This window comes from Falco rusticolus, chromosome 2 (genome assembly GCF_015220075.1).
Source record: "Falco rusticolus isolate bFalRus1 chromosome 2, bFalRus1.pri, whole genome shotgun sequence".
In the NCBI taxonomy this organism is placed as follows: domain Eukaryota; kingdom Metazoa; phylum Chordata; class Aves; order Falconiformes; family Falconidae; genus Falco; species Falco rusticolus.
This window is the reverse complement of record NC_051188.1, coordinates 30,758,806-30,779,569: the sequence shown is the minus strand read 5'-3', so window position 1 is coordinate 30,779,569 and position 20,764 is coordinate 30,758,806. Positions and strand designations below refer to the sequence as shown.

At 37.0% G+C, this 20,764-nt stretch overlaps 1 protein-coding gene across 16 annotated transcripts in view; it reads right to left on the bottom strand.

Moving 5' to 3' along the window:
* Positions 1 to 20,764, bottom strand: part of RCBTB2 (RCC1 and BTB domain containing protein 2) — a 38,745-nt gene that overhangs the window by 6,445 nt on the left and 11,536 nt on the right. For all 16 annotated transcript variants that reach the window (XM_037375923.1, XM_037375924.1, XM_037375931.1 and 13 more), the window contains 10 exons: positions 19,563 to 19,721; positions 18,956 to 19,106; positions 16,613 to 16,779; positions 15,740 to 15,898; positions 14,088 to 14,195; positions 11,967 to 12,109; positions 10,033 to 10,223; positions 5,863 to 5,989; positions 2,672 to 2,808; positions 1,923 to 2,053 (listed from right to left, as the gene is read on the bottom strand). In XM_037375923.1, the coding sequence (XP_037231820.1) occupies positions 1,923 to 2,053; positions 2,672 to 2,808; positions 5,863 to 5,989; positions 10,033 to 10,223; positions 11,967 to 12,109; positions 14,088 to 14,195; positions 15,740 to 15,898; positions 16,613 to 16,779; positions 18,956 to 19,106; positions 19,563 to 19,721 (1,473 nt within the window). The remainder of the gene's footprint in view (positions 1 to 1,922; positions 2,054 to 2,671; positions 2,809 to 5,862; positions 5,990 to 10,032; positions 10,224 to 11,966; positions 12,110 to 14,087; positions 14,196 to 15,739; positions 15,899 to 16,612; positions 16,780 to 18,955; positions 19,107 to 19,562; positions 19,722 to 20,764) is intronic.

Genomic DNA, 20,764 nt, shown 5'->3' with positions numbered 1-20,764 from the left:
CTAGGCCTCTTTCATAATCTTTCTTTGAACAGTTTTCTACCAAAGTGCTGATATACTGCACGTGGTTCTCAAACAGATTTCTGCTGTATTAATGTAGTATGCTAAAAGATCCAGGCTTACTTCACAATTCCTTAGACAGAGACTGTGCTGCGTTTTCTCTGAAGCAGTTCTACGATACCCCTTCCCGAGCTGTGGGTGAAGGGAGGAGGGCAACAATGCAGCCCTGAGTTTGGCACACGCTGTGCCTGGGACAGTTGAACCAATCCATCATCTGATGACAGTGTTAAAATGTTGCATGTTTTGAAATAATACTAGGTATACAGAGTAAACACTGAATCATAGAAGGAAGAGGAGGGTAACGTATGTTTAGTCATCTAGCCAAACCCTTTAATGGTATTTCAGCCATATAAACTCTAGTACTTTGTCCAGGCTAGTTTTACTATTTCACAATACACCTAAATGTATCTTTAACTGCTCTTTAATTACTTCACCTGACACAGGGCAACTAAAGGTACTTCTGCTTTGAAGATGTTCAAAACTGTTGAAAAGCTTGTAAGAGGAGAAACTCCAGAGTAAACTTCTAATGAAAATTTCTGCTGTTAGGAGAATAAAATCATTGGGTCTTCCCTGATACGCTCGGCTTCTACCACTACAACACATTGAAAGTACTATTCCTCTTTGCCTCAACTGTTCATGCCTTCCATTACTGATACCGTGGTTACAACTGCCTTAAAACTGGCAGCTGATAATCTCATCTACTGATGTAACGATACCTTCTCTTTCAGTTCACAAAAGTCACTGACTTCTGTCCTCCTCTCTGCAGTTCCTACACAAATTCATCTCATTAAGTACACGGCCTCCACACAGCACAGACTACTGCAACTTTAACTCAGTTTTGTTTCAGTCCCTTCTTTCCACTTTCATCCTGTACCTGGAACCGTTTATCAATCCATTGTATTACACTTCTAGCCTCTCCTCCTTTAAAACTTCATCCTACGTTTCATGGCCAGGCAAAAGAAAAAAACAAGTATTTTTAAAAAACATTGTTACCAACTACATATTTTGGCTTTTCTAATAGGTAATCTTCTGTTTGGCTATGTTAGTTTTATTCTTGTAAAGCAGAAGAAATCTTGAACAGAAAGATGAGGATTTCTCAAGTAAGATGCTCAGTTATAACAACAGCTACTAAGTTTCAAATACATATGCAGATTTCTTGAATAATAAAACCCACCACATCATTATTTCCACAATCAGTATAGCACTAAGAAGTTGAAAAAAGCAAACTTTAAGGTATTTGTCTGTTTACAAAAAAACCACTTGCAGTACTACTGGTAACAGGTAGAGTGCTAGTGAAATTTTCCAGACCCAAGGGCATACCAGATGACAGGATATAGGGAGAGGAATAACAATAGGTAATTTGTTGTATGTCAGTATGATTCATTGTAAACAACATGGGAAAAGTGGATTTTTTTTTTTTTTTTTTTTTTAATATAAGCACAAGCCTAAATAGGAAGGGACTTTACAGGGCAATTCTCCCACTGCCTGTGTAAAGGGGGGTACCAGAATGACTGTACCAGACAAAATGATCAGGTGGAGAACTCCGGAAATGAACGGGCAACGCAAAATCCAAAGGTGGAGAACTAAACGGCGATGATAAATTTGCATGCCATGCTGAACTGTGCCAGATGACAAGGCAGGAAGCAGATTAAGAGTCCCGACTCACAGGTGCAAGCCAAAAGGTCAGGAAGAAAACACTAGTAGCTGCAATTTTTTATAGCTTAAAGAAGGGAAAACAAACATCTGAGAAGCCAGAACAGGAAATTGCGGTAATCATGCCTCATCAGTCAAATGCAGTTACGTTTATATTAAACAGTTTAATTTCTCAGAAAACAACTGTTTGTCTGAAGAGAAGTCCTCCTTACCTGAGCTTCATACTTGACAGCGGCGGAAAGAAGAGCAATGGCATTCTCTTCACAAATGCCTTGTTTGATCGTTTGCTGGCAAAGCTTTTTCAACCTGTTTTCTCTATACAGTGTTGCCAAATCCAGCAGTCCTGTGAAAATTCACACAGCTTTAACTATCCTGGCGCAAAACATACCAATTTCTTTTCAAATTGATCAATTACCTTATTGTTTTAGGCTGAATTAATCAAAGACCTGTTCTATTTTTTTTCTCTCTAGATGATGTGTACATTTTTAAAGGTCCTCAAAAGACATATCAGTAAGGGACCCTTTTATTACCATGCAGGTGTTCCGTCATCTTGTTCACTGTATAGGATCTCATTCTAGGTGTCAGTGACTAACATCCTCTTAAATTCATGCGGGGAACAGCTCCCTTTTCAATCATGATCAAATCACCATAGCAACTCAAACAGAAAAGTTTTAGGATGGCATTATTGCCTTTTTAAGGAAAAAAAAAAATAGTCCTTAATATGAGAAACAGGGAGTTTTTTGAACACTTTTCATCTTTGACTTTACTGCATCGCCACAACTCATTCTGCTTGAGCATGTTTCCTGCTACTGCATTCCTTCTTCCTGTCACTGCTAAACTCAAGATTTAAGTGCTAATAAAATGAAAATTAACAAGCCGTGCTTTCCTCATTCTGTTACAATACACAAATTGAACTTTTCAGAAACAGTAACCTGGAGTTATTTCCATTTATAGCAAATACCTATTGCATCTTCAGGAGGCAGCCTAATGTTGTCTGTATACAGGTATTCCAGGAAGGCTCGGTAAACAGGATAAGAAAATTCACTCATTTCTATAATTTCATCATCATTATTCAATATGGAACGAAAACGTTCACACCTACAAAACAAGAACAAAGACTGTATACTGTAAAGAGTTAAGCTTGAAAGATGAGTTGCACCAAGAATTTGGTAAAAGAATAATCATCAGTCAGTCATAACAGGCCAAATACAAACCCATAAACTCTAGTTACCCGATTTCTTGGTTTGAACACGTTCATTTCCTTAAGCCTTATAAGGCTTTTAAGCCTTATACATATATATAAAATTCAGATTTTACCTTTATTTCTGTTACTGATGTTTTATGTTAGGCTCCATTTCTCCTTACAGTATTTTTAAAGGATGGTCCATGTGTTTTTGATGTAATTTTCTTAAATATATTCTACTTTAACTATGAATTCTATTACCTGGCTCCCAACAGATAAAGTTCACAGTTAATCTAGACAATTCTCACATTTCAACATGCTTTCCCCAACATGATCTAGTGAGGAAAGAAATTATTATTATTTTAGGTAGCATTTATTCCAGTGCCAGAGTCCATACACAATTTAGCATTAGATTTAATCATTATACTCGAGGATTAAAATATTTAAAGCAAAGACACTCTCACCCAGATCTTTTATCAGCTTTTTCTTGTAAGTCTGAATACTTCTGTGACAGACAAGGTACAGACAAGAAAAAAGCACTGCCTTTGATAGCTGTACTCTGCAACTTACAGTTCACATTAACTTACAAGTCATTGTAACTTACTGCTCCCTAAAAAACCCCACTGTAATATTTGCATTTTTTTCAAATTTTTTGCTGATGTAAATGAACATCGTCATCTCAGATAACTTTTCCTACAACAGCTACAATGTAATTGGACTCTTTTATACTGCACTACTTACTTTCTAACTCTCCCACCACGTCAGAATTCGCTTTTCTTTTACTAAAACTTTTATGTAAAAGGTAGGTTGCTTTCCTTTTAATGTCTCTGGGACAAGTCTATGCCATAAAGACAGCATAACTTAAATACAAGTGAAAAACAATTATTTGTTTTATTAAACTTCTTCACATTTGCTTTTACTGGTTAAAGATTTTTTCTTAGTATTTTATTTTGTTATTAAAATAAATAAATTTCAAGTCAAATGAATAAAGAATTTAAAAGTTATTATCTAGCTTCCACCACATCTTTACCACATTCTGGATTTGGAAGAGGGAGACTAAACCCATTGCTTTGTTTCCCAGAGCCTCATGTTAAATAGTGGTGACTGTGCTATCCATCCAGCTGTGGAACAGACCTTGGGAACAATCTGTTGCGCCAGTGCCGCCACACAAAAGCAAAAAGTCAGAGAGAAGGTGGTAAACATTGCTCCCTTAAAAGTAAGTAAATAACTAAAAATCAGCTGGTACTCATCCTTCAGTTTGCAAAGTACCTTGGAGTGACTTATCCTTTGGAGTGCCTCTCTCCCTTCTATTTCTGAGCAGAGACAGAGCAGACACCTAAATCTGGCTGGCTAAATGCAGAGCAGACAAATCCCATGGACATACTCTTACATATCTGCTTCTGCAGGCAGTATGTTGCTGGGGCAGCCTCTTACTGAGCTGGGTGTTGCCCTGCCATTTCACCACCATCACAAGCAAATACTACCAACAATATGATCTAGTTAAACAGTAGGCATAGAACAAGATGGAAAAAAAGTCTTCGTAAAGTAATGACTCTGTAATGAAAAGGAACTTTTACCAGCACTGCATGGATGACAACGCTCTGGAACAGGCTGAATGCTGCAAAATACCATTTTAAAAACATTATCCGCTGATAGTTGCGTCATGAGACTACAAGGCTTAAAGGAAATATTAATTTTACAGATTGTGCCCGATGCTTTATTATCCCTGCATGTTATTTTGATAATGCCATACATTTAAATCCATTTCAGAATTAGACACATTTGCTTCCCAGAATGCCATATAACCTGAGAAAAGCAGAACAAGAAAAAAGAAATAAGGAAAAGGTACAAATAGTTTGATTATCAGGAAAAAGAACTTCAGAAACATTTTGGGGATACACAAGATTTGAAGTGGTATCTGATGAAGGACACGTGGTGTTCCAAACAAAGAGGTAGACTATAAGCTAGAGTGTAATATACAAGCAATGAAACCAGAGAAGAAAATAGTAATACAGGTAACTAGAGTAGTAAGAAAAGAGCAGAAAAGACCAAAAAAAGGGAGGCAAGAATTAAAAAGAAATGTTAATTTTATGCGGTAATATACAAGAAATCACCAATGGAACTCAGGAACAAAAGTAGGAAGACAAAAGTGATGATGAGCAGGATGAGATAGCCAAGTATTCTGTGAAAGAAAATAGCAAAAGTTATTCTAACAATGAGGAGGGTGGAACAGAAGCAGTTAGCAAGTCAGAAGAGATCTAAAGCAGTGTCTCTAGAATATCCTAGTAGAAACTGTGCCAGCAATAACAAACTAATCTCTGCATGTTAATAACAATGCGATTACTCTGTAGAACTGCATATGTCAAATCTCACTGTAAAGTGTTAAACTGCAAAAAGCTGTAAAGTCAAAATGAGAAGCCAGCTTAAAATTCAAAGTCATTGTTAAGAAGGTTTAAACCAAGTAGGCGACAAAAAAGGAAAAACAAATACAATCTGAAGAGCATCTGTAGAAATTGCTGAAACAACTGAAGGGTCCTGTGAAAGGAAAGAAAGGCAAAAATGAACACAAACCCTTCAAATCATCCTAGTGGAGGAACCCAAACATGTAAAGGAGGAAAAACTGATTCAACTGGGAAGGCAGCAGAAAGAAATGAGCCTTTTCCTCAGCAGGAAAAGGTTTTTAGAAATCAGGGTCAAGACTGTTCAGGTGGCATGAAGGAAGATACATGTCAGATGGAGCAAAGTGATGAAAAGGCTGGTAGTAGCCAGCATGTTTGGTAAGTCCAAGCAGCAAGGAAATGAAGAAGAAAAGAGTAACAACGAAGAACAGCAGGTAGCAGGTAAACCCCTTGGCTGAGGGAGAAGGAAGTTTGTAAGAATAAGTCAAAAATTTTGAGCAGTAATGACTCAGGACAGTGGAGTACACTGTACAGTTTAGTTTATATTTAACTCTACAGTTTGTTTCTTACCTAATTTTGAGAAGAACTTTATGAACATGAATGTATTTTCCATCCACTAGAACCTTCAGGTCTGCAGTTTCAGGGTTGTCAAATTCCTTCTTTAATGACTGGGCTACTGTTAGATGGTCATCAGGCTCTAGAAAAGGGGAATTAATAGTCATACAGGTATCTCTCATGATAACATCCTGGGTATCTGTCAGCAATTAACACTCTTAATAAATACGACATCTCTTTAATAAAGACTAGTAAAAAAACAACTCAGCAGACAATGTGTTCAGTATGAAACCCCAGAAAAGCAAATAAATGGCAGCTTTCTTCAGTCCTTACTAGTTTCCTACTCCAAACAAATACTGCTACTAAAAAAAAAAGTAAGTCCCATTCCTCTGATCTATATAAGGCCAGGAAAAAAATGAACAGTCTCAGAAGTTTAATGCTGCACCTGATAGCAAATGCCATCAGTCATTACTGGGTAAATTAATCTAAATGCAAAGTGTTAATTATAAGATACCCAAAAAGTCAATTAAAAAAAACAAACCACAATACAATTTTCTAAAATACTCCCATGAGAAGACAGTATCTTACAGCATAAATAAAGCTATTACATAACCAACATATTGGTTGCAGTGAAACTGCCCAGCACAATAACCCTAAAAGTAAATATCAACAGTTACATGTCTATTCAAAAAGCGTTTTCCATAGACTTATGGTGTTAGAAGCACTATGTGAATGTCTGCATATTCATGTTTGTCATATGTATGTATATCCTACGTTGCACTTGACACTTGCCATTATAAAGTTACTAGACAGCCTTGAAAAGTCATCCGTCGTCTGCATAAAAGTTTTTTAAATCCTGAACTGTTTCCAAATCTCCCATCATATTTGGTAACCTCAGAGAACTACCTTCTTTAATATTACTAAAGTTAAACCGCCCAAACCTCATTCTGAACCGAGAAAACATTTTGTCTTCTGACCATATAAATACACATTAGTGGTTTATACAAATTTTGTGGGTCAGTAATAAGACTTCCTCTACAGCAAATTACATAAATGCTAGGTCCTGTAACCTACCAAGCTAGAAATAAGAGTAGTATTCTGCTGGAAATGGAAAAACCTTCACCACAAGCTCTACAAAAAACCTCAACAAACACAGTTTGATATTGTTACACTTTGTTTAGCATGGTATTTTTCATTTCATTTAGATGTTGTCAATTATGTTCAGGTATACACAATTAGGGCAATAATCATCAAAGTATCTTGATGTTGAAAGGAGTTGGGGGGTGGAGAAACCCAATGTAATGATAAAAAATCCTTCTGAAACAATGACACTGTAAAAGACTGACTGTTCTTATTTTGTACAGTGCGGTTTATTTACTCAGACCTCTGCTATCCAAGTAAGTTATAATTTTAGCCACCAATGCAAAGCTGAAGCTCTTCTTCAAAGTTAACTGGCAATTCAGATGTCCACCAATACACGTTTCCAGATGACTTCTACAGCCAGCAGAGTTAAACTGGATATAGTGGGGTTCAGTTATGAAATTCTCAAGAGAGAATGATAGCTGTTTTTATTTGTTACAGCAGTGAAGAAGGGACCAGAGGAAGGAAACGAAGAGGCAGTTTACACTGACAAGGCACAAAGCCAAGAAAAATCCTTAGCACCCGGTACTAAGAATTGTAATAGAAATGTTAGAACTGCCACAAACAGAACGAATGTGAATGCATAGATGGGGAAGTGCCAGACAGACAGAAGGGCTGTAAGTGTGACAGATGTCCACAGCACCTAGTTCACCAGATGTTAAGATCCCAGGATGCAGCTGCCTGATGATTCTAACCACATGTAGATCAGGAGACAAACATCAGTGAGTCAGTCTTGACGCCTTGCCAAGGTGGGACAGGATGAAGAGACTAGTCACTCTCAGCCCCTAGAGCGTGCAAAAAGGCACATCTGAAACCAGCAGAGAGTCACCTAACTAAAATGAATCCAGAAGACATGATGAGGGCCTGACAGCCAGCATCCTTTGTCCTGTGTCATCACAAGGAACTCTGCTCAGACCACCTGAACACATTTTTCAGTGCCAGGATGCTGGACAAACCACTTGGCACATATCAGAACGTGGGTATGAAAGTGCATCTGAAATGAGTTTTGTTTAAAAATAAAATAACGTTTTCCTCCTGTAAGGATTCACCTTGTGCTTTGGTACAATGTTGCTACAGTGTTGCAACATTATTTCCAAAGGGACCAAGAAGTCAAGGTCAAAAAAAACAAAAACAAAAGGAGCTACTACAGTCAAAAACAAGTCCCAAGATGTGAAGCAGTGCAGGGAGGCAGAGTGCATTATTCACAGTGACAATGAAGGTGAGGATAAAAGATGGGCTGGGAAATAGTCATAAATGTAGTCTTAACCATGTGGTGTTGAACTGAGTGAATATCTATGAGTATTAATGAGCAATATGCTTATTATAATAAATGGTTTACCTGGAATCTTCAGCACAAAGGTGGTAATTACATGAATGAGCATATATAATAACACTCAGGATTCTTAGCTAACCTAGCATTTCTGACCTAAAATAGCATTTGTAGAAGATAAGAAAAGGTGAATTTGCAGAAAGGAGTACTGAAAAACTGTAACACAGTCTGTCACACTTAAGCAGTTATCTCCTCTGTCAGGAACGAAATAAGGAATGATGTGGTTTTTGCTTCCCGTCTTCCTCCACTCTCCTTTGAAAAATTCCTTAATACTCTGCACTAAACTGAGAACAAGAGGCAAGAGAAAAAGTAGAAAGGAAATTCTTATAGTATGAAGTACTATTTTAACAGGGCAAGAAGAAATGGAAGCTGAATAACCCCAGAACCCTGCTAATGTATGTAGGATACATGTAACTGAATTTGTTATTAAGCTACATATACTAATAATGTCCCATTTCCTTCATAAAAATACCCAGTTCTTATGGAAGAAAATTCTGAATAATATACTACAGATACTCTTATGTGGAACTGACAACAACACACACATATTTACATGGAATGAACAACCTCATTGCCTGAGATTTTAATGCAGTAACACAATTTACATCTGATCTAGTAGTAGGCAAATATTAGGAATATTAAGAATTTCCACAGTTATCAAACATATATCTTACAGTTCTGAACAAGACACCCTAGAAAGCACAAGTGCCTCAACCTATGTGGGTCTTCAGACTGTGCCCTAAAACATGAATTCTGGTGAAGCAGTTTCCTGACAACAGGATTCTCCATTTAATTGTCTAGTCTCTCAAAGATGAAATACAAATACTATTAACAGAATTTCCTTACCTTGGTATCCAGAAAACACCAAGGGAGGAAACAAGTGTTCTACAATGGTCAGACAAAAGCATACAGCAACACAAAAGCTATTGCAAAGGCAGTACAGAAGTGGAATAGAAGCATGATGGACTCAGTACAGCTCAAACTACAAATTACAAGTTGCTTCATTCCAGCATTTAGCATAGGCTCCCAGATGATACCTACAAACAACCCCAAGAATCTCACCTTTGATTAGGTCAGCAAAGCCAGTAACTTAAGTAGCAACCCATACAGAATTGAATTTGAGGCTGAGGAATGAGCTCTCCATTAGTGCTATATACTTAACACTTTTTAGTCAAGACCAGCAAGACAAACCTTAATGTTAATCAAATATCCGAGATCCAGCAACCTGTCTCTTCAGAAGTGCAGGTCATGATCACTTGTGATGAGACTAAGTGCCTGTGGCCAGTTCTGAACACGGGAATTTGGCTCCCTCATTTCTCAGTTGTCTACTAAAGGGCATCAAGGAAAGCTGCAGGGTTCCTAAATGTTCTGCATGGCTCCCTCAAGTCTCCCAATTTAAACTCAGTTTCTCCACCCATGGCCACTTCACAGCAACATTCAGTGGTTATACAAAAAAAGAAACCTCCCCAAACCCAAGGCATTTCCCCACAGAAATGAACTACATCAATAAAACAATTGTTTAGCACTGCCATCAGGCCTTCGCAATTTTTACAATTCCATATTGCCAATTACACATATGTAACTTATGATTATGCTTCCCAGTGTATATTTTTGCAAGAAATTAAGATTAGACTTCCAATACACGCAACTGTTTTATGTACTAATGATTCTATTTAGAAGATGTCAGAACAAAAAAAAAATACTTTTAAGCTCACCTACTGACAGCAGACGCCACATAACTGCAGGAGTAGCAAAGCAAGCAAACACATCATCAGTGCAGGCAAAGTGAGTGAGGTGGGGAAGGATCACTGACTGCCCACGGCATTGGCCCCACATGTACACCTGGCCGCTCTGGGTCTTGGCAGCTGATGTGTGAGCAGAGTGGCAGGCCGCAATCTCTGTAACTCTGAATTTACAAGCAAACAAAGAAAAAGGCAAGTCACTCTCAGAAGTGAAGCTCACTACCTCCTGTCTTCCTCTGTTGCAAAACAGTTGTAAGCATGCATTTCCAATTGCAAGAATGTTTTCTTATCATACGTAGCAAAATTAAAAGGGCTATCAATGTTCCTTCAAGTGGCACGTGCTCAACGTTTCTCAATGAAAAAGCATCTTGGGAGTGGTAAGACACTGTTGCAGCAGAGCACTGTATCTGCTGCAGCACATGCTCTAATGAGCCCCTTAGCTCCCTCAAACACAGCTGAGTTTCAAGACTCTGAACGTCCTTGGTGGTGCTAAGCAGTGAGGTGAGTGGCTGCATTAAGCTGTAGAGAACAGGAACTTGGAGAAGATGGAAGAGGAAATGAGGAGACATTTAAAAAAAAAAAAGGGAATTTGCATTTTGGCTTATAATTGAAAGTTAATGAAAAACTTTTTCCTGCTTGCTTATCGGTAACAGTTATAAACCAACAATTTAAACATACTTTTAATTAAAAGAATGTAATTATTCACACAATTACTATTACTGATGTTTAACAGACTTTCATTTTGAAAATAAAAAATCAGAACCAAACAGCACTAAAAGCTGTTTCTAAGTGTATTTCAGCTACGTTAGGCTATCTTGCTAATCCAAAAGTTCATTTAGGATTTCAAAACTTACACCGTGTACAACATTACACAATCCACTGTTTTACAGCATGAACTACTGCTTGTTTACTTGTTTCCCCAGCTGTCTGGGGAAAACGGCTGGGAAGCAACTTGCTTAAAGCTGTACGTACAAATCTTGCAGGCTGTAGTGAGTGTAATATTCTCACCGACACCAGGAATACATATTCTGGCCAACAAAAGGGAAAGTCACAACAACATTAAAACCTGTATTAAAATATGGTAACATTTTAACTGCAGCCAAAATTCTGGAAAAAAAAAAATCAGCTACATTTTAAGCAAAAGCACAAACACACAAAGAAATCAAAACCTTAAAAACAGGTCATGTCTCATCACCGGAGTGAGTTACCTCTTACAGTACTGTACACAGAGATAAGTTTAAGAGGAATATCTCACTTTTCTTATCATTCACAACAGAAAGCCAAAATCAAGACCTTAGTAGTAAGGAACAGATTCAAATTTCTGGCCACATATATACACAGCTTTACATTAGCAATAGAAATAACCACCCACTAACCATCAAGGCCTTACTGGAAAATATTTAACTTCTGAAAAATCTAAGCTTAATTTTCAGGCAACAATACCAAGAACTCTCTTTTTCTCCTGGGTTATGAGCTGGACTTAACAGCAGAAATAACACAAATTCCAGGTGTCCAATTTTACTTTTTCTGTGTGTACTTCTTGTGGAAAGTAGCATACTAAAAGTCAATTTATATTCAGAAACAATAAAGCTTTTATCGTTGACTTCAAACAATGAAACTACACCACTGAAGAGAAACTGCAATTAAGGCCTATAAAGTACGGTGTGAGACGAAGCAGAAAATAGCACATTCAGGCTCAGAACATTCAGTTTCTCTTTCACAAGGGTGGTTATATGGGGCAGATTCAAGCACTTTCACTGAAAATTCCATTCACATTTAGCAGAAGAACTACTACAAAAAATTATAGGCCATTTCTTCCAAAAAACAGATTAAAAATGCCATAATTTTTCTGTAGCTCTTCTGAGAGTATGACAACTAATGTCTGACTGCAAGACTGTAAGCATTACCTGTCCTTATCCACCATAACTGTTGTAGGATAAGACTGGTTACTTTTATTCCCAGTACCTAACTGGCCATATGAATTGGCTCCCCAGGCATATATCTGACCTTCATCTGTTAGCACTAATGTATGTGCATAGCCACAGGCAACCTATAAGGAATAATAAAAAGAACAATCTCATTTTTATGTAACAGTAAGTTAATACATAACAGATAGTTACATGTTATGCTATACATTAATGTTATTGATTCTATATCAGTGTAAAAATTAAAAATAATTACAAATAGAGAAACATTCATTAAAAAGGGAAGCAAAGCAGATGAGGTGACTTTGAGGAAAAAAGGTACCAGTGAGGAACCCTGCCAGATCATCTCAAGAGTACAGCAAAGGAATAGCTAGAAATCGAGGAAGAAAGAAAACTATATGACAAATATGAACAGCATGCAGAAAGAGGCAGACAGTCTTGTATTGACCTTGCTCTATGGGCAACTGCTCCACATGAATAGCTTACAGGCCTGTAAAAACAGGTGAGGTCTCCCTGTCTGCTCCTCTACTCCCTGACTGCCAGCCACCCAGAACTGTCCGCTCCCTGTGCCAGCTCCAGTGGACCCTCTGCTGAGATGAGTTACATCATTGGAAGAAAACTCTCCACAGCTGAGCCTGAGGACCACCAGTGCCCACACAAGGTGATCAACAGGAGCAGCCAGTCATGAAAGAGGGAAGAAATGAAACTCTCCATCTTGATGGCAGTACACAACTGTCAGCTCATACCTTCTTGTGGAAACCCACTCGGTCCTGCTGAGCTGCCTCCTCAGGCACCCCACACAAGGTTGCTTGAATATTCACTTTACGACCTATATATGCAGCACATGCTGCACATACAGATAACACAATGGCAAAATTACCAGCAACACTCTTGCTCTGCATGAATTAATATAACATTATAGCTAGATGGCTATCAATTCACATTATATGAAGATGTGTGCTAGTTTTGAACAATCTGTAAAGCAGATATACTGTAAGTACATGTAGTCCACTGACATCCATGAAGCATATGATGTGCTTAGATGAGATAAATCCTGAAGTTATTCACTGATTGGAGGTATACAACTTGGTATTAATCAGTATCAAGCAAATGAAGTGGATAGAAATAGGATCCAAGTCAAACCTACCCGTGCACTCACTCTCTAAACAGGACAATAAATACAGGGGAAAAATAATATTCCCTTTATTATGTTACTCTCCAACACCGACTGTTACCAGCAAAGCTACTGTTTGTATGAACTGAATGTAAAACTATCATTAAATGAGTTTATTTTAAAAGATTTATAAAATCCAAGACTTCCCCTAAATCCAAAGTCTATAAATCCAAAGTTCAAATTAGTCCTGTAAATTTTCACCCGGTTACAAACCCTATGTTTTCTAGCAGAATGTGTCATTTTCCTGACAGTATCCTCTATTTTGGATAAATCAATTAAAAACTGAACTGAAAAGTTCTACAGTTACTTTAAATATTTCTTATCAGTCAAAACAGGTTATCAGTTCGCTAGTTACACTGTAGGCAGGCTATTTGGTAAAGTGTAATAACCACCCAAGATCAAGACTAACCATAGAATCATACCAACTGTTGACCAAAAGCAGTTGGAGACAATTTCTTCAGACTCCAAATACAACTTAGTCACTGTGGCTGGACTGCAATTCTAAAAGTGATACTCAGTCTGCCAGAAAGACAAAATGCTAAACTGCAGCATTTTCCCAGAAAAGACAACGGGGGTTAAATGAAGAATGGGGTTAACAAAGGCTTTCTTATTAACTAAAATAAATAAAAAAAAAAAACCAAACAAACAAAACCCCTGTTAAGTTTCACAGGAGAAAAAAAAAGACCTAACATTTCTAATGGCCTCATCCTCTTTCAGTAAAATCCTGACCTCATTGAAGCCAATGGCAAAATTCCCACTGAACTCCACAGGGCCACAGCTCCTCCCCTACTGACAAGAGGTCCATTTTAAGATACATGTTTTTATTCTGATTAATGGCCCTTTAAATAAAGACCTGTTTCCTTTAACTTTAGAATATGCCTTAGCATATTTTCTCATAAAAGGTTTGACATGGAGCATCACACACATACCCGCTGTACACGAATGCCTTGCAAAGCTGCTATTCGGCATGGTGTTGGCTGATTGCCACTGCTGCCCAGCCCAAGCTGGCCATTGCCATTGTAACCCCAGACATAGACCTGAAAAACAGAAACAAGGAGTTTAACTGCTTGCTACTATCTACTCCTTTTGAAAGCAATGTAACTATTTCAGAGTTACAATGATAATTTTCCTTAATACTTTCCATCCCCACACCTCTAGGATCTGTACTACATACGTAGATACACAAAAAACCATATATACAAACATACCTATATATATACACATACATATGTGCATGTTGTTCTGTACTGCAAATTGTGAATGCTGTTTCTGTTTAAAATACCAACTGCATGCTCATCTAAAATTCTAAACTTTCATATTCGTGTTGCTTTTTAAGAGTTAGATTATGTAAGACTACAACATTTTAATAAGAAGAGTATAAAATAAGTGATTCATGTGGCTGTTTCCCAGCACAGAGCAAATTCAGCATGAATACTCTTTTTCAAAGAGCTAATTTCTCATTCAAAAATCCTCTAACAGAAAAGAAAACACACCAAACCAAATATAAACTGGAAGCTATGAACAACAGTTTGATTGAGCAGGCTGTTGATAGCTTTACGCTGAACATAAATTATCAGGCTTCAGTACTTCCCTTTCTTAAGTGACATATGTTCTACTGTAGTCAATAGCTACTTAGGTCTAAACTGAAATGCTTGGAGTAATGGAGCTAGAGAGGATGTAGGCTGCCCAAAATCTTCAGTTTACATGAACTAAACCAAGAACACAACAACCTCTTTGTATCTTTGCAACGATAAAGTACTAGAGGGATTCAAAGGGTACTGCAGCAGAACAAATATATGCAATGTACTTTTATTTTCTGCTTTCTCTTGACAAAGTGTGCATATGAGCACTGAAAATTAAAATAGCATTCAGATTATTCTCACACTCTTGACACTTAATATTCTAGTTTCTGTTTGAATATTCACTTCGCTACCTATGTATTTTATGTTTCTATGAATGCTAAAGACAGCAGTAGGATGACTTATTAATCGGCACTTTCATTTTTGCTAGAATATAATACCAGCTCTAAAAATCAGTAAGTTTCTGATACAAATGTAACTATTTTTACATATGAGAACATGAAGCTAGCATGAAATGGAAAGTATACATATATAGATTTGATGTGATTTAATCCCCAAATTTATAAAACTCTCCTGACCTTCACAATGCTATTTTTACCTCAGAATTGTATTTTCAAGTAAACCTGAAATTTGATACTTGAATTCCTTCAACTCAAAGCCAACTTCAATAGCTGATAAATAGAAACAGCTGCTGAATTTTATGAGTAATCTCATAAACCAAAAAGCCCTAAACCAAATTTTAGTGAATAATTTTCCCTGTTTCACTCTACCTCCTTTCTAAAGGAGAAACCATAATCAGCATGGATAGGAAGATGTGCTTAAATATGTCAGAATGTGCAGGACTATTCATGACAAGGGGTTTTACAAGCAGTATAAGCAGGTAGATTTGAGGGAGTCTGAAATGGTACACTTCCTTTTTGAGTAGTAGCTCATTACTGACAGATCTGAAATAATCTACATCAAATAAAATTAAGTCAGAAAATACACTTAAAATTTCTTACCTCTCCATTTTCCACCACAGCCATAGAGCACATCTGTCCACAAGCTATATTAACTACTATTTTATTTTGTAGACAGTTGGTAACTCTTCGAGGAATTGGTTGATTAGCTGTTGAACCAGATCCAACTTGCCCTGAGTTATTATAACCCCATGTGTATACCTGGTGTAAGAGAATTGTCATAAAAGAATGCTACATAATATACAGTTCAAAATACATATGTAAGAGAGGAAAAAAGTTATATGCATAAAAAAACATTTTGAGTTCAAGCGGATTTATCCTTTTGAAGATCTAGGAAGAAATGCAGGTTTACAGTTTAATTGTTTCTTTCAAAAATATGCAACTCAATTTTATATAACTATACCATTCTTTTCTGTTCCTCCAATTAAAGGTATGAGGCAACATGACAGCTACGTTTATGCTGGAAGAGTCCATTGCTAGTTTTCTAGAACCCGAATAGCTAACTGGACACAAATGGCACTTTGAAGTAAATGACAGAAAACTTTTTACTTTGGTGGGCAGAACTCCTTAGATGAATGTGATTTATATTATTGTCAGCTTTAATGCCATTAAAGCATCTACAGTATAGTATAGCATAGGAAGGAACTACCTGCCCTCTGTAAAGAAATTATAATTGATTATTCCAAGCAGATGTGTTACAAAAATCAATGTTCTGCATGCACTTCAAAGCAGCTAGACCTTAACAGGTTTTCCATTTTTATCAAACATCTGTGTTGCATCAGCACTGCAGGGCTAGCAAGAAGCAAGGTCTAATGTTCTAGGTACACAATAGTTTCCTGTTTCTCACACACATGAATTTCATGAAGAGAAGGAGGAAAAAAAAAAAAAAAAAAGATTAATTCCAGCTATTCTCACCTCTCCATCAGATGTTAACACCATAGAATGATGAGAGCCACAGGCAACTTCAATGACTTTCTTGTTCACCAGGTTAGTAGAGACTTGACAGGGGATGAAACCATGATTTGTTGTGCCATTGCCCAGCTGACTATAAGCATTATGACCCCACGTATACACTTCTCCTTCTAAAATAAAATTTTCCCAATTGAAAAGTCAAATTCAATAACAATATACATATTTAAGCGTGTATGTGTGTATATATATATGCGCGCCCTTTGATGCTCAAGTGCATTGACTTGCTAATGCTACCTTTGCATAGCATGGACCACAAATCCCAAAGGATAGTATCACCATAATCTTAGTAAAGGAAATCATGTAGTTAAAAGAAAGGAGATAGTGCAATACAGAAGAGAAAAGGATGAAATGACAGTCAAGTGTCCCCATTTCAATTTCTTTGTTACTGACGATCAATCACAATTTCTTGTCTACATGTTGGCACTGTTTCCCGCTTTGGAAAATTCAAATAACAAGCTTCCCTCCTTGACAATATGCACGAGGATGCTTGTGAGAAAAAAATCCTATTACGTATTAATAAACATAACATTATTTACTTGTTATTCAAATGTACTATTCACGTCCTTTATTGTGAGAAACATGCTAGTAAAATTAGGAATGCGAGAAATGTCTGACTGGGTTAGACCAACGGTCCTCCTAATGCAAAATTCTGTCTCCAACTGGCAATAGAAAAAAGCTGCTGTTCAAGAGAAACATAAGCCTGGTCACTTTTTGTAGTTCCCAAGCATTTACAATCACTAGAGTACAGATATTACCAGGTACTTCTGGTTCTGTTGTTATCCATGAAGCTAACACCTTTTCGTACTCACTTTCACCCGTTTTAAATCAAGTGTCCTCTAGTCACAGTTGTGCAGGATGATGAATAGCTGTCCTGAACTCATCTTGTCTATTATGAGCATTATCTTAATTTTCTAAACCTAAATCATACAATTATTGTATGAGAGCTAGGTTTGACATACAAATCCATCCAATTTCTAAGGAGATTACCAGGATCTCCTTATCCTGAAGAAGGATTCCCTCAGAACTACAAAGTGTGCATCTGTATCAAGATCTATAATTGTGGTTAGATGAGGTTATCCGCATTAAAGTGCTCCTGGGTTGGGACCACAGACGGTAAGGCTAGCTGGAACTGCATGCTCAGAAGGTACATGAGCATGGAGCTGAGTGAAATTGACGTTTCACAGCAAAACATGCTACATTAAGCCAGTATTTCTGGTCTACAGTAACAGGTTAGATTAATTACTTTATCCTGTCAAAAGCAAACAACCTTCCCTTCCTTCCCAACGTGAGAATATAAATTTCAGTAAACAAGTGAAACAGCCACATAGAAATATACAATATAAACTGGAAATTATAGTAATTAACACAAGAATTGTGAAATACATAATGCCTGTCTGAAAGGTGGGTTAAAAAAGGCTGTGCTGAATGGAAGTTATTCATGTGAATGGCGTTACAAGTAAAAATCCTCAAGGACTAGTCCTGGACCTGTTCTTTCGCAGTACTTTATTATCTGGGTAAGGAGTACGAGCGTCAGTGAGATCTGCCAGCAACAAAGCTCAGAAGAATGTAGATAGATATATAAAAAGCATTCAGAATGGCCCACCCTGAAGACTGGAGAAAACAGTGGAATGTAATTGAATATAAAGAACAGTCACACATTTATAATTTCTCTCACCTACCCTTCATCATCTAATTTAGACTACTCAAAAAGATTTATTCTCATTAATGGAGAAAGAGACAAATGTTAACATCATCAGACTAACAGAATCTCACTGGGAACACAGTATTAGTCATTTGTCTTCGAAAATAATGTGCTTAATTATGAACAGAAGGGCCACTAGCATGATGTGGATAACGGTGTGTCAATAAGACAAGTGAAAACAAAAGGCTGAGAGGTGATATAACTGGTCTTTTAGGCACATCCAAAAGGAGGTACAGGAGGGAAAAGATACATTTTAGCAAAAGGACAACATCGGCACAAGAACATAGGGGGATAACATAGCCACTGATGCATTTCAAAAGCAATCAAAAGTTCCAAACTGCAAAGTAAAAATTAAAACCTTCCCAAAGTGGCAACAAGATTAAAGGAGAGCCTGAAAAACTTTTGAAAAGAACTAGCTATAACAGAACTAGCTGACACATCACATTCACCAATGAAAATATGTTGGACTTGATAGCCCAGAACGTCTATCCCAATTCTCTCATATTACCAGCACAGACCTTTCACACCTGCTGGATTAAGTAAAGTGGATTATCTGGAAAAGCAATATTCAGATCATACTTTACCTTCTGTAGCAAGAACAACATGTGGGCCACTTCCATAACTCAGACAGGCTATCTTTTTGCCACACAGAGTATCTAACCTCCTTGGTTCAATAGTGCTCTGCATGTCACCTGTTCCCAAACACCCACTGCAGTTCATGCCAAGCACAAAAACCTGTTATAAAAGAACCACAGAATCATAATTTAGATTGGAATAGAGGACCTTCTCTAAAGGTCAACTAAACCAACCCCCAGCTCCACAAAGGTCTAACGAGATTAGTTGACTCAAGGCTATGTCCAGTAGAGTCTTGAATACCTCCAAGGAAAAAGATCTCACAACCCCTCCAGGATTTAGCCACTCACAGTAATTTTTTTTTCCCTAATGCTGACTCAGCCTCTTCTCCTGTCACTATGCACCTTGAAGAAATGTCTAACACCACCTTCTCTTTATGCTCTGACTGTGGTAGGAAGCCATTTATTTGAATTGAAAATATTTTAGTAGCAATCAAAACAATCAGACATTTTTGCATGCAACTTTTTTTAGATATACTATCATAGTACTGGCTTTCAGAATAACTTGATACATAAATGACTAAATATGTCATGTTCGTACACATTCTTGGACAATTACCTCATCATTTTCAGTTGCATACAACACTTCATTACCAGCATTGCCAAACACACAGGCTTGACGAATTAACTTGAGCTCTTCTTGGGAACAGAGAGAAAAAATGGGCCATTTCCCAACATCCAGCATCTTCAGGGCTGACAATAATGTTGCCTCCAAGACCTGATATTATGAAAAATTATATAAAATACCTAAACAGTAAGAAATGTATACCTTTGCACAGTAAAAAGGAAAAAAAATTCTACTTTTTCAACCACAAACCAGTGTTTTAATTCTAGAAGGGAAGCCATTAAAATAAACTATATCCTGATCCAGAAAAAAAGTATCTATATGCATGGAGAAAAGTACCTTATAAGATTAAATGGTGAGGTTGTATTTTCACTGCATTCATACAACTTAACTGCTAGTTTACAGAATTCAATGTACAGGATTCTAACATAAACTGTAAGGCATACATTCAAAACTTGAAATTAATTTGTCTTTTTCTCCAATACTAAAATTCCCGTTAAAAGATGAAACCATAAAAAATCTGCCCAAGGATACACGTATCTTTGAGAAATATACACTTTCTTTTTTTAACATTGAAAATGGAAACCTGAGAAAACTTGAGAAACTTTTTCCTTTCTCCTTTACTTCTGAAATTTACTTGTGTTTCAACAATTCTTGAATCTTTGGGAACTTCCTAAGAATATCTGCATTTTATGTAAGTAGCCATATAATTAAAAAAAAAGATAATTGAACATTTTCCAGCTTATCCAAGCACAAATTACAAGTTTATAGTTAAAGAGAAAGAATAATAAGTCTCTCCAGACATTAAAACTAGTCAAGCTAACGTCTGGATCTTATGCAACATTTCTACCGCTTTATTATACACAAATCAGAAAAATGTTGCAGTACCAAAATTTAATGGCAAATTTTGCACAGAGCATGCATCAAATTTTTTTTACTGAAATTAAAATGGCTCTGAATGTGAAAGAAAAGCGGCATTACTTGCCAGATCAGAAGGTAAGTAAGAACAGCTTTTGCCTATCACAGGCATTATGTAGCCTACCATGTAACGTTCCTGGTTTACTTCTAGCAAGTACCAGACTTGCAAAATGATCTGTTACAGAACCTTATTTTTTCTACCTCTGACTGAAACAAAGATGCAAATAAATTCTAATTTGGAGTCTGAAGCATGTTATGCTGGTCAGAAGAGTATTGCT